This window comes from Acinonyx jubatus, chromosome C2, assembly GCF_027475565.1.
Source record: "Acinonyx jubatus isolate Ajub_Pintada_27869175 chromosome C2, VMU_Ajub_asm_v1.0, whole genome shotgun sequence".
Classification (NCBI taxonomy): Eukaryota; Metazoa; Chordata; class Mammalia; order Carnivora; family Felidae; genus Acinonyx; species Acinonyx jubatus.
In genome coordinates, this window is record NC_069384.1 from 129,325,921 (window position 1) to 129,338,008 (window position 12,088).

At 40.5% G+C, this 12,088-nt stretch overlaps 1 protein-coding gene across 14 annotated transcripts in view; it reads right to left on the reverse strand.

Annotated features, from left to right (window-relative positions):
- Positions 1-12,088, reverse strand: part of NEK11 (NIMA related kinase 11) — a 272,598-nt gene that overhangs the window by 45,569 nt on the left and 214,941 nt on the right. The window contains exon 18 of one of the 14 annotated variants that reach the window (XM_053221457.1): positions 5,892-5,982. The exons of the other annotated variants lie outside the window; for them this stretch is intronic. Coding sequence (XP_053077432.1) covers positions 5,892-5,982 — 91 coding nt within the window. The remainder of the gene's footprint in view (positions 1-5,891; positions 5,983-12,088) is intronic. 14 annotated transcript variants of the gene reach the window in all.

Sequence of the window (12,088 nt, forward strand, 5' to 3'; positions counted from 1 at the left end):
GGTCATTAGGTAGAGTACACAGAAGGGTCTCGCCTCAGTAATGGGCTATGATCAGCCATAGCTTGAAGGCTGCCAGGGGTCCCACATGACAAAGCTCAGAAGTAAGACCCAAATGTATCAAATTGTTTCCTACTCATTTAACTGAATCCTAAAACAAAGCTTGAGACTACTTGTTGGAATACAAAAATACAAAAATAACCAGCACTCAACAAAGTAAAATTCACAATGCCAGACATTCAAGCAAAGATTACCAGGAATACCAGGCAGTAGAAAAATATTACCTATAATTAGGAGAAAAATCAACCAATTGACACAGAAATGACACATATTAGCATTAGCAGGTAAGAACACCAAAATAATGAAACTATATTATACTTGTTCAAGTAACTAGAAAATATATTGACCATGTTAATCAAATACGTGAAAAATATTTTAAAAAGAGACTCAAATCAAACTTATAGAGAAGAAAACTATAGTATCTCAGATGAAAAATATACTGATTGGGATTAACAGCAGATCACACATTGCAGAGGAAAAGATGAGTTAAGTTGAAAACATAGCATTAGAAACTACTCAAAATGAAAGAGAGAGAGGGAGAAAAGGCCTTAAAAAAGATCAGAACATCAATGAGCTACGGACAACTTCAAGAAGCCTGATACATGTGTCACTGTATTTTCCAAAGAGAAAACACACATCTATGCAGACAGATACTTTGTTTTTCCTGTGCCTGTGCATTAATTATCAATGCAGAGGTGATTCAGAGCTGTGGTCACCACAAAGAGCTCCCATCCCTCTCATTAAGAAAATTTAGGGCCCGGATGTTTCTCAGGGCATTGACTTCCAACTGGAGAAATGGGCTCAGAAGCTCCCTGAGACCTTTAGGCCTTCTCCATAGGTGCCCGTTCTCAGGCTGAGTCTTAGTAAGGTGGGTCCCATGCCTAGAACTTTGTCCCACTGAGCAGGATGTTAGAGTCCACCCCTCTGCCCATGGTTTCCAGGCAGTAAGACCTCTTGGCCACTGTAAGAACCTGACGAGTCCCTGACAGGGAAACCAGAAGTTCATCTTCAGAATTTCCTGGGTAGTGAGTCCCTCTAAAAGCAGGCTTAGTGGGTCCACAAACCTTTAGGACAAATGCTCATGAGGTGCCTGAAACTATACACTAAACCTGGCTCTCCTTGTAACAATTCTATGGGAAACAAAGGGAAAAAAAAAACTACTACAAATGTCTAACATATCTAGTTCACAGATTTAGATCCATATCCACAACTACCATCCATTTACAATTAGGACCAATAATGCTAAGTGATGAGCCCACTTACATGATATTCTGGAAAAGATAAAACTATAGGGACAGAAAACAGATCAGTGGTTGACAGGGGCAGGGTATGATGGGAGAGATGGGTTACAAAGAAGAAGCACAAGGAATATTTGGAGGTTCTATAATCTTCTATAGAAACTTCTATAATCTTGACAGTGACGATGGTTATATAGCTATATGCACTTATCAAAACTGATAGAGCTATATGGTAAATAGAGTGAATTTTATTGTTACACATTTGTCAAAACTCATAGAACTATACACTAAAAAAGATAATCTTTATTAGATATAAATTATACCTTCCTTAATAAAATAGAAAACAAGTAAATAAAAAAGAATAAAAAATTGAGGCCTTAAAGACATAGGTATATTTTTATATTATATTTGGCTTTTATTAAGGTGATCCCAACTCATACTCTGGTAACAAACTCCCTCCAGGTAAAATACTTTAGATTCAGTGCTTCTCAAACTTTAATATGGATATGATTCTCCTGGGAACTTATTAAAATGCAGATTCTAAGTTAGGAGGGGTGAGGGCAGAGATTCTGCATTTCTCACAAGCTTCTAGGTGATCTCCATGCTGTTGGTCTATGGACCATACCTAAGTAGCGAAGCCAAGGATTCTAGTGAGATTACTTGATATATAAAGGTCAGGAGAACTATTCATTCAGGTTGAAAAACACCTTCGTGGCATGACACGTTGTCTTCGCCTGTGTTATTAGAGTTAGAGGATCGATCCTTTAGCAATAGTGTGTCACTTACTCCCCTCAGAGCTGAGAGCTGACCAACTGGACCATTCTGGAGCCAGGCCTGGAATCAAATCCAGCTAATGGTGGTAAAGAAAACTCTTCTCAACAGAAACCCTTTTGGATTTCTACCCTTCTACCCTTGCTGTGAGGGTAGAAGCTTCAGGAGTTCTTTGAAGCGACAGAAGCCCATGAAGTCACAAAGGGCCATCCATCCATCCATCCATCCATCCATCCATCCATCCATCCGTATATGAATAGCAACCTTTCTCCATATGTGCATGGAAATTACTTAGGAAGGAAGTCAATACTGGTTTCTTGTGATTCTGCTGACAATCTAAAGACTTTGAGTGGCACCACCTAATAGCTGCTTACACCCAGTGCTGTCCATGTCCCCAGCAGTGAGTTTCATCTGTGGAGTGGTCTCCCAACAGGAGTAAGAAGTACCTGTGACAGGGAATTAAGTGTTGGAGGATGGAAAATGGCTGGTTTTTATATTCAACAACTTCCTGATATTTTCCCAGAGACCTGGCACTTCTTTTTGCATGCTTAAAAAAACCCACAAAAACACTATATAAATATCTTCACAGCTTCTTCGCCCACAGATGCCCTTAGGTATAAAACATCACTTAGCAGACTAACACATGCCAGCACCTTCAGATACTTCACTTGTGGCTTTTCAAGAGGCAGCAACCACATGGATATTGAGAGTCATATTATAAGTTGTTAACATTTTATTGAGTATATGCTATGTGCCACAAACTATCCTAAGTGCATTTCATACATTCATGATCTCAACATGAGATCACCTCACAACAACCCTGTGAAGTAGGAACCAATATTGGCCCTACTTTCCGATGAGAAATCTCAGGTACAAGGAGGTTGGGTAATTTGTCCAAGGATGCACACTAGTAATGATGAGCAGGGATTCAAATTGCAGCAATTGCTGTCTCCCTGCTTCACACCCTCCATCCTGACCACTATACCAGGGTCTGCTCTAGGCCTGGCACTGCATACATGAATGCTCCCTAAACTTGATGAGGGAGCTTGGAGAGAACTAGAAGAAAAAAGGCAGCTGGGAGAACTAGAAGGAACACGGCAGGGGGTCACCACATGCATTACTCCCCAGTCCTTAGAGAGCTTTACTTTCTCACTGTGGGAGATGATGAGGCCACTTGTCTGACACCCCTAAACCACCACACACTAAGCCTTTAGGAGCACTGATAACTGAACTGGAAGGTTTGTTCTTCCCTAGATCTTACCTTTCTTATGTAAAGATGGGGAAGGCTGTGAAGGGAGGAGGTTTGGGAGGGAAACCAGGAGTTCAGTTTTGGACATCCTGAATCTGAAATGCCTCAAGGACACCCAAAGAGAGATGTCAAGGAACAGGTTCAAATTCACATATTACTGAAAAATTAATGGATGAAAAGATATGGTGAATGGGAGTCCCTTAAAAGTAACATAGGTGAATAGTTGGAAGTAGAGATAAAACAAGGTTTACCATGGGTTGATAATTGTTGAGCTGACTGATGAATCCAATGGGATTGATTATACTATCCTGACTACTATCTGTAACTTCCCAAGTTAAATTTTTAAAAATTCAGAAGTACACAGCATCATTTATATAGGATACCATAACAAAAAAGTAAAATCTAGATCTAATCACAAAGGAATAATAGACAAACCCAAATTGAGGGGCATTGTACAAAATAGCCCATCTTGTACTCGTAAAAAAATGTCAATGCCATGAAAGACAACAAATAACTGAGGAGCTGTTTCAGAATAAATGACACCAAAGAGACCTAACAACTAAATGTAATGTGTGAAACTGGCATGTATCCTGGGTCGAAAAAAAAGTATTGCTACAAAGGGTATTATTCGGTCAATCGGTGAAATTTGAATGTTGGTTAGTATAGTCTATGGTATATATCAATGTGAAATATCTTAAATTTAATAATTTGCTGAGATTACATAAGAGAATATCCATGTTCTTTGGGGTTTCACACTTCAATATTTAGGTGTGAAAGATCATGATGAGTGAAATTTATTCTCAAATGACACAGTAATAATTATTATAATCATGTATAAATATGGATGTGAACTGCTAATGCAAATGTGACAAAATGTTAACAATTGGTGAATCTAGGTGAAGCATATGTCAGTATTTACTGTGCTATTCTTTCAACATTTCTATAGGCTTAATATTTTTGAAAATAAAATTTGAAAAAATTAACACTATTGGCCTGATATAATTAGTATCCCTGAAATACATCGCTTGTATGCCCTTCCTTATAGTCTTTTGAATAAAAAGCTACCTTCTTTACTCCTTAATGATAGGCACTAAATACTTGATTTTTCCTTAAGAATGCCTCTTGTATGTATCAGTTTGATATGCATTACATCACTTGCTCATCGTAGCAGGCCCTGCAGGTACTCTCCCACTGTGGGGGGTACCACTGGTGGAGAACCTTGCCTGGAGAATGTCCTTTTCAGTCACAATCCCTTCCTAGATGGCCCATATCCAGTCCTTGACTGACCTGGGGCTGCAAAGGCCTGGCCCTCTCACCCGAACTCTGGACAGTTCTGCAGGGCCATCCAAGCTTCAGAGTTCTCTGCAGGGTCCGTCGAGGCCTCCACTGAGACCATGGCACAGGCTGATGTGTCCCTGTGCATAGTCCACTTCCTTCCCCTCCTTTCTACATGTGCTGGAGTCATGAACACCCCCTCACAGACCTCCTGCGCAGTAATCCCCACCTCCAAGTCTACCTTCCCAGGGATCCAACTGTGGCAATAATGTTATAACCATTTTGCAGATGAGGAAACTGAACCTTTGAAAATCACTTGCCTAGGGTCTGAAAACTGTTTATTGGTGAAGTCATGACTCAGACTCCATATATGCTGGCCTCCAGCCTCACCGTTCTTCTATTTACCTTTCCAAATCCTACCTCTCTAGTAAGGACAAAGCCAAGTTTCCACTTCTCCCAGAGGCCTCCTTGACTTCCCCTTTCTGATCCGGAAGCTCTCACCACCTGCTCCATTTGGCACATGGCCATGGTCCCACTTGGGGGCTTTTCTTAACTGTTACCTCATATAATAAAACCATTGTGTTGTTATTTGGCTTTCCACTTTGAAGTTTGGTGCTTTCTCTGCCTTACACCTTCCCTGGAACAAAGGTCATTCATTGGTCTTTGTGCCCCAACAGTTGCTGTCATGTGCAGAGAACACAGTAAATCACTGCACCAAGAATGTGAGAGCATGTGGCAAGGCCCTCTCTCTTCTGGCCATGCTCTGTGACTTAGAAGAGGAAACACAACAGCCTCAGAAGACACTCAGCCCTGATAGAGGGACACTGATCTGCAGAGGCACACCCGTTGAAAGATAGCCAAACAGAGGGAGGAGCCAAGATGGCGGAACAGCATGGGAGTTTTTTGTGTATCTCATGTCCATGAAATACAGCCAGACCAACACCAAACCATCCTTCACACCTAGAAAACTGATTGGAGGATTAAGAAAACAATCTGCACAACCTGAACCACAGAATTAAGCAGGTACGTGGCACGGAGAAGTGAACTTGGGGAGCGAGAAGCCGCAGAGGGCAGGGAGGTGCTTTTGTGGGCAGAGAGAGGATGGAGATGGGGCGGGGGGGGGGGCGGTGGGGAGAATACGGGAAAAGCAACGCCCCCAAAAGCAGCTGGAGAGAAAGTGGAAAATTGGAAACAGTGGCAAGAACTAAACTAAAAAGGGAGAAAGGAGAAAGAGAGGGTTTACATTCCATTAAAACCATAAACAAGGGGAGCACAAAGTATGAAACTCTGCAGCTCCATACCTGGTGGTGCTCTGGTGGGAAGGGCGAATCCGCAGGAGCAGAGTGGGGTCTGGGAGGATCTCGGGCCACATGGAGAAAAGCGGTTCCACTGCTGGAAGGACATTTGGTAGACAATGTTGAAGCCTCCTGGTCCCAGCAGACCCCAGAGAACAGCCACATTCACTGGTGCTGGAATGTCGTTGGGAGTGAAACCTGGGGCCAGATGTGTTGTGATTTTCCATAATCCCTGAAAAGCTACTGCTACACTATCTCGCAAACTTTCTCTGGGGCGAGCTGGCACCTGGCCGCAGTCTTAGGGCACTGGCAGTGGCAGGGTCCAGCAAGCATTCCTGGGTGCAGCTGACATTCGGCCATTGTTCGGCCATTGCTCGGTGAGACGCTCCCACAGAGGGGCAGAATGGGACAAAGCCGCAGTCCTTCAGAAGTAGCAGCTGGGGAAAACCCGGGAGAGAGGGTACTGCCTGGGGCTTGATCACAGACAGTGAAAAAGTAGGGAGTGGACGAAAGCTGAAGACAGAGGACAGGTGTGCAATTGCTGATCGGGGAGAACAGAGCTCCGATACTAGAGACTGGGTAGCTGGGCAACGCCATTTTCACTGCTCCCGCACATGCGCATATGCACCTAGGAGTTCCACAACACTCCACTTCAGTAGGTTAGCAGTGCCATTTAGTGGAGATGGAGCCGTTACACTGAGCCCCACCCAACTGGGCCAACCTCGCTCTTTAAGAACACAAGTCTCACTGCCTGCTTAGTTTATGGACTATAAAGCACTTCATACACTGACTTCTAGGTGAACACAAAGTAATTTCAGTCCTATTTCAATCTGTTAGCTGGTCCATCTATTCAATTTCCTTTTTTTCTCTCTTTTTCACTTCTTTTTCTTGAATACAGAAAGAGAAAAAATTCATTTTTATTTTCAATTTTTATTAAAAATATTTTTCTTTGATTTTCTCTACTATATTCTTTACTTCTGCGTAAATTTTTTCAAATTCTATTTTACTCCCATCATCTCATTTTAGTCTACTTCAGTCTATTCATTTTTCAAATTCTCAAATGATTTCCTCCCCGCCCCCGTTTTTCTCTACTCTGTCAAACCACTTTCAACACCCAAACCAAAACACACCTAGGATCTAGCATCATTTATTCAATTTGTGTGTGTGTGTGTGTGTGCATGTGTGTTTAATTTTAATTTTTCTACCTCATTAATTCCTTTTCTCCCTTCAAAATGACAACATGAAGGAATTCACCCCAAAAGAAAGACCATGAAGAAACGACAGCCAGGGATTTACCAACACAGATACAAGCAAGATGTCTGAACCAGAATTTAGAATCACGATAATAAGAATACTAGCTGGAGTCGAAAGTAGATTCGAATCCCTTTCTGCAGAGATAAAAGAAGTAAAACATAGAATGAAATAAAAAATGCTATAACTGAGCTGCAATCACAGACGGATGCTGCGGCGGCAAGGATGGATGAGGCAGAACAGAGAATCGGCGATATAGAGGACAAACTTATAGAGAATAATGAAGCAGAAAAAAAGAGGTAGAGTAAGGCAAACAAGCACGATTTAAAAATTAGAGAAATCAGTGACTCATTAAAAAGGAAGAACATCAGAATCACAGGGTTCCCAAAAGAGGAAGAGAGAGAAACAGAGGTAGAAGTTTATGTGAGCAATTCATAAAGGAAAACTTTCCTAACCTGGGGAAAGACACAGACATCAAACCAGGAAGCACAGAGGACTCCCATTACATTCAACAAAAACTGACCATCAACAAGGCATATCGTAGTCAAATTCACAAAACACTCAGGCAAGAAGAGAATAATGAAAACAGCAAGGAAAAAAAGTCCCTAAGCTACAAGGGAAGACAGATCAGGTTTGCAGCAGACCTGTCCACAGAAACTTGGCAGGCCAGAAAGGAGTGACAGGATATATTCAGTGTGCTGAATCAGAAAAATATGCAGCCAAGAATTCTTTATCCAGCAAGGCTGTCATTCAAAACAGAAGGAGAGATTAAAAGTTTCCCAGACAAAAATTAAAGGAGTTTGTGACCACTAAACCAGCCCTGCAAGAAATTTTAAGGGGGACTCTCTGAGGGAAGAAAAGATGAAAAAAAAATTTATGCAACAAAGATTAGAAAGCACCAGAGAACACCACCAGAAACTCCAGCTCTACAAGCATCATTACAGCAGTAAATTCCTATCTTTCAGTACTCACTCTAACCGTCAATGGACTCAATGCTCCAATCAAAGGACATAGGGTAAAAGAATGGATAAGAAAACAAGATCCATCTAGATGCTGTTTACAAGAGACCCACTTCAGACCTAAAGGCACCTTCAGACTGAAAATAAGGGGATGGAGAACCATCTATCATGCTAAAGGTCAACAAAAGAAAGCTGGAGTAGCCATTCTTATATCAGACAATCTAGACTTTAAAATAAGGACTGTATCAAGAGATGCAGAAGGGCATTATATCATAATCAAGGGGTCTATCCACCAAGAAGACCTAACAATTGTAAACATTTAGGCGCCAAATGTGCAAGCACCCAAATATATAAATCAACTAATCACAAACATAAAGAAGCTCATCGATAGTAATACCATAATAGTAGGAGACTTCAACACCCCACTCATGGCAACGGACAGATCACCTAATCAAAAAATCCACAAGGAAACAATGGCTTGGAATGACACACGGGACCAGATGGACTTAACAGATCTATTCAGAACATTTCATCTTAAAGTAACAGAATATACATTCTTCTCCAGTGCACATGGAACGTTCTCCAGAAAAGACCATACACTGGGACACAAATCAGTCCTAAGTAAGTACAAAGAGGTTGAGATCATACCGTGCATATTTTCAGACCACAATGCTATGAAACTCAAAATCAACCACAAGAAAAAATTTGTAAAGGTAACAAATACTTGGAGACTGAAGACATCCTACTAAAGAATGAATGGGCTAACCAAGCAGTTAAAGAGGAAATTAAAAGTATATGGAAGTCAATTAAAATGATAGCACCACAACCCAAAACCTCTGGGACGCAGCACAGGCAGTCATAAGAGTAAAGTATATAGCAATCCAGTCCTTCCTAAAGAAGGAAGAAAGATCTCAGATATAGAACCTAATCTTACCCCTTAAGGAGCTGGAAAAAGAACAGCAAATGAAACCCAAAACCAGCAGAAGACAGGCAATAATAAAGATTAGCACAGAAATTAATGCTATTGAAACCAAAAAACAGTAGAACACATCAATGAAACCAGAAGCTGGTTCTTTGAAAGAATCAACAAAATTGATAAACCACTAGCCAGTGTGATCACCAAGAAAAAGGACCCAGTTAAGCAAAATCAAGAATGAAAGAGGAGAGATCACAACCAACACAGCAGAAATAAAAACAATAATAAGAGAATATTATGAGAAATTTATGCCAATAAAATGGGCAATATGGAAGAAATGGACAAATTCCTAGAAACATATACACTACCAAAACTGAAACAGGAAGAAATAGAAAATTTGAACAGACCCATAACCAATAAGGAAATCGAATTAGTAATTAAAAATCTGCCAAAAAAACAAGAGTCCAGGGCCAGATGGCTTTCCAGGGGGAATTCTACCAAACATTTAGGGAAGAGTTAACACCTATTCTCTTGAAACTGTTCCAAAATAGAAATGGAAGGAAAACTTCCAAACTCTTTCTATGAAGCCAGCATTACCTTGATTCCAAAACCAGACAGAGACCGCACTGAAAAGGAGAACTATAGACCAATTTCCCTGATGAATATGGATGCAAAGATCCTCAACAAGATATTAGCCAACCGGATCCAACAATACATTACAAAAATTATTCACCATGACCGAGTGGGATTTATACCTGGGATGCAGGGCTGGTTCAATATCCGCAAAACAATTAACATGATTCATCACATCAATAAAACAAAGGACAACAACCATAGGATCCTCTCAATAGATGCAGAGAAAGCATTTGACGAAATACAGCATCCTTCCTTGATAAAAACCCTCAAGAAAGTAGGGATAGAAGGATCATACCTCGAGATCATAAAAGCCATATATGAACGACCCAATGCTAATATCATCCTCAATGGGGAAAAACTGAGAGCTTTCCCCCTAAGGTCAGGAAAAAGACAGGGATGTACACTCTCGTCACTGTTATTCAACATAGTATTGGAAGTCTTAACCACTGCAATCAGATAACACAAAGAAAAAAAGGCATCCAGATCAGCCAGGAGGAGGTCAAACTTTCATTCTTTGCAGATGACAAGATACTCTATATAGAAAACCCAAAAGATTACACCAAAAAAAATGCTAGAACTGATTCATGAATTCAGCAAAGTTGCAGGATATAAAATCAATGCACAGAAATCGGTTGCAATCCTATACACCACCAATGAAGTGACAGAAAGATAAATCAAGGGATCAATCCCATTTACAGTTGCACCAAAAACCGTAAAATATTTAGGAATAAATCTAACCAAAGAGGTGAAAAAATCTATACAATGAAAAGTATAGACAGCTTATGAAAGATATTGAAGAATACACAAAGAAATGGAAAAAGATTCCATGCTCCTGGATAGGTAGAACAAATATTGTTAAAATGTTGATACTACCCAAGCAATCTACATATTCAATGTGATCCCTATCCAAGTAACACCAGCATTCTTCACAGAGCTAGAAGAAATAATCTTAAAATTTGTATGGAACCAGAAAAGACCCTGAATAGCCAAAGAAATCTTGAAAAAGAAAACCAAAGCAGGAGGCATCATAATCTCAGACTTCAAGCTATACTACAAAGCTATAATCATCAAGACAGTATGGTACTGGCACAAGAACAGACACTCAGATCAAGGGAACAGAATAGAGAACCCATAAATGGACCCACAAACGTATGGCCAACCAATCTCTGACAAAGCAGGAGAGAATATCCAATGAAATAAAGGCAGTCTCTTCAGCAAGTGGTGCAATTTGTGACTCAACATGTCTCCAGAGGCAAGGGAAACAAAAGCAAAAATGAACTACTGGAACCTCATCAAAATAAAAAGCTTGTGCACAGTGAAGGAAACAATCAGCAAAACTAAAAGGCAACCGACAGAATGGGAGAAGATATTTGCAAACGACATATCACATAAAGGGTTAGTATCCAAAATCGATAAAGAACTTATCAAACTCAACACCCCAAAACACAAAGAATCCAGTGAAGAAATGGGCAAAAGACATGAATAGACACTTCTCCAAAGAAGACATCCAGATGGCCAACCGACACATGAAAAAATGCTCCACATCACTCATCATCAGGGAAATACAAATCAAAACGACAAGGAGATACCACCTTACACCTGTCACAATGGCTAACATTAACAACTCAGTCAACAACAGATGTTGGCAAGGATGCGGAGAAAGAGGATCTCTTTTGCATTCCTGGTGGGAATGCAAGCTGGTGCAGCCACTCTGGAAAACAGTATGGAGGTTCCTCAAAAAACTAAAAATAGAATTACCCTATGACCCAGCAATTGCACTACTAGGCATTTATCCAAGGCATACAGGTGTGCTGTTTCGAAGGGACACATGCACCCCCATGTTTATAGCAGCACTATCAACAATAGCCTAAGTATGGAAAGAGTGCAAATATCCACCGATGGATGAATGGATAAAGAAGATGTGGTATATACATACAATGGTGTATTACTCGGCAATCAAAAAGAATGAAATCTTGCCATTTGCAACTACGTGCATGGAACTGGAGGGCATTATGCTAAGTGAAATTAGTCAGTCAGAGAAAGACAAAAATCGTATGACTTCACTCATATGAGGACTTTAAGAGACAAAGCAGATGAACATAAGGGAAGGGAAACAAAAATAATTTAAAAACAGGGAGGGGGAGAAAACAGAAGAGACTCATAAATATGGAGAACAAACTGAGGGTTGCTGGAGGGGTTGTGGGAGGCAGAATCGTGTAAGGAATTTACTGCTGAAATCATTGTTGCACTATATGCTAACTAATTTGGATGTAAATTAAAAAAAAAAAAACAAAAAATAAAATTAAAAAAAAATAAGAAGACACTCAGCCCTGTAGCCTCAACTTCCTTTTTTGTCTTTTCTGGAATGGAACGGGGTTTTGTGACACGGGATATAAGGGCATGGCGGGTTGTTCTGTGGAAGAAGCAATACCTGCCACGGG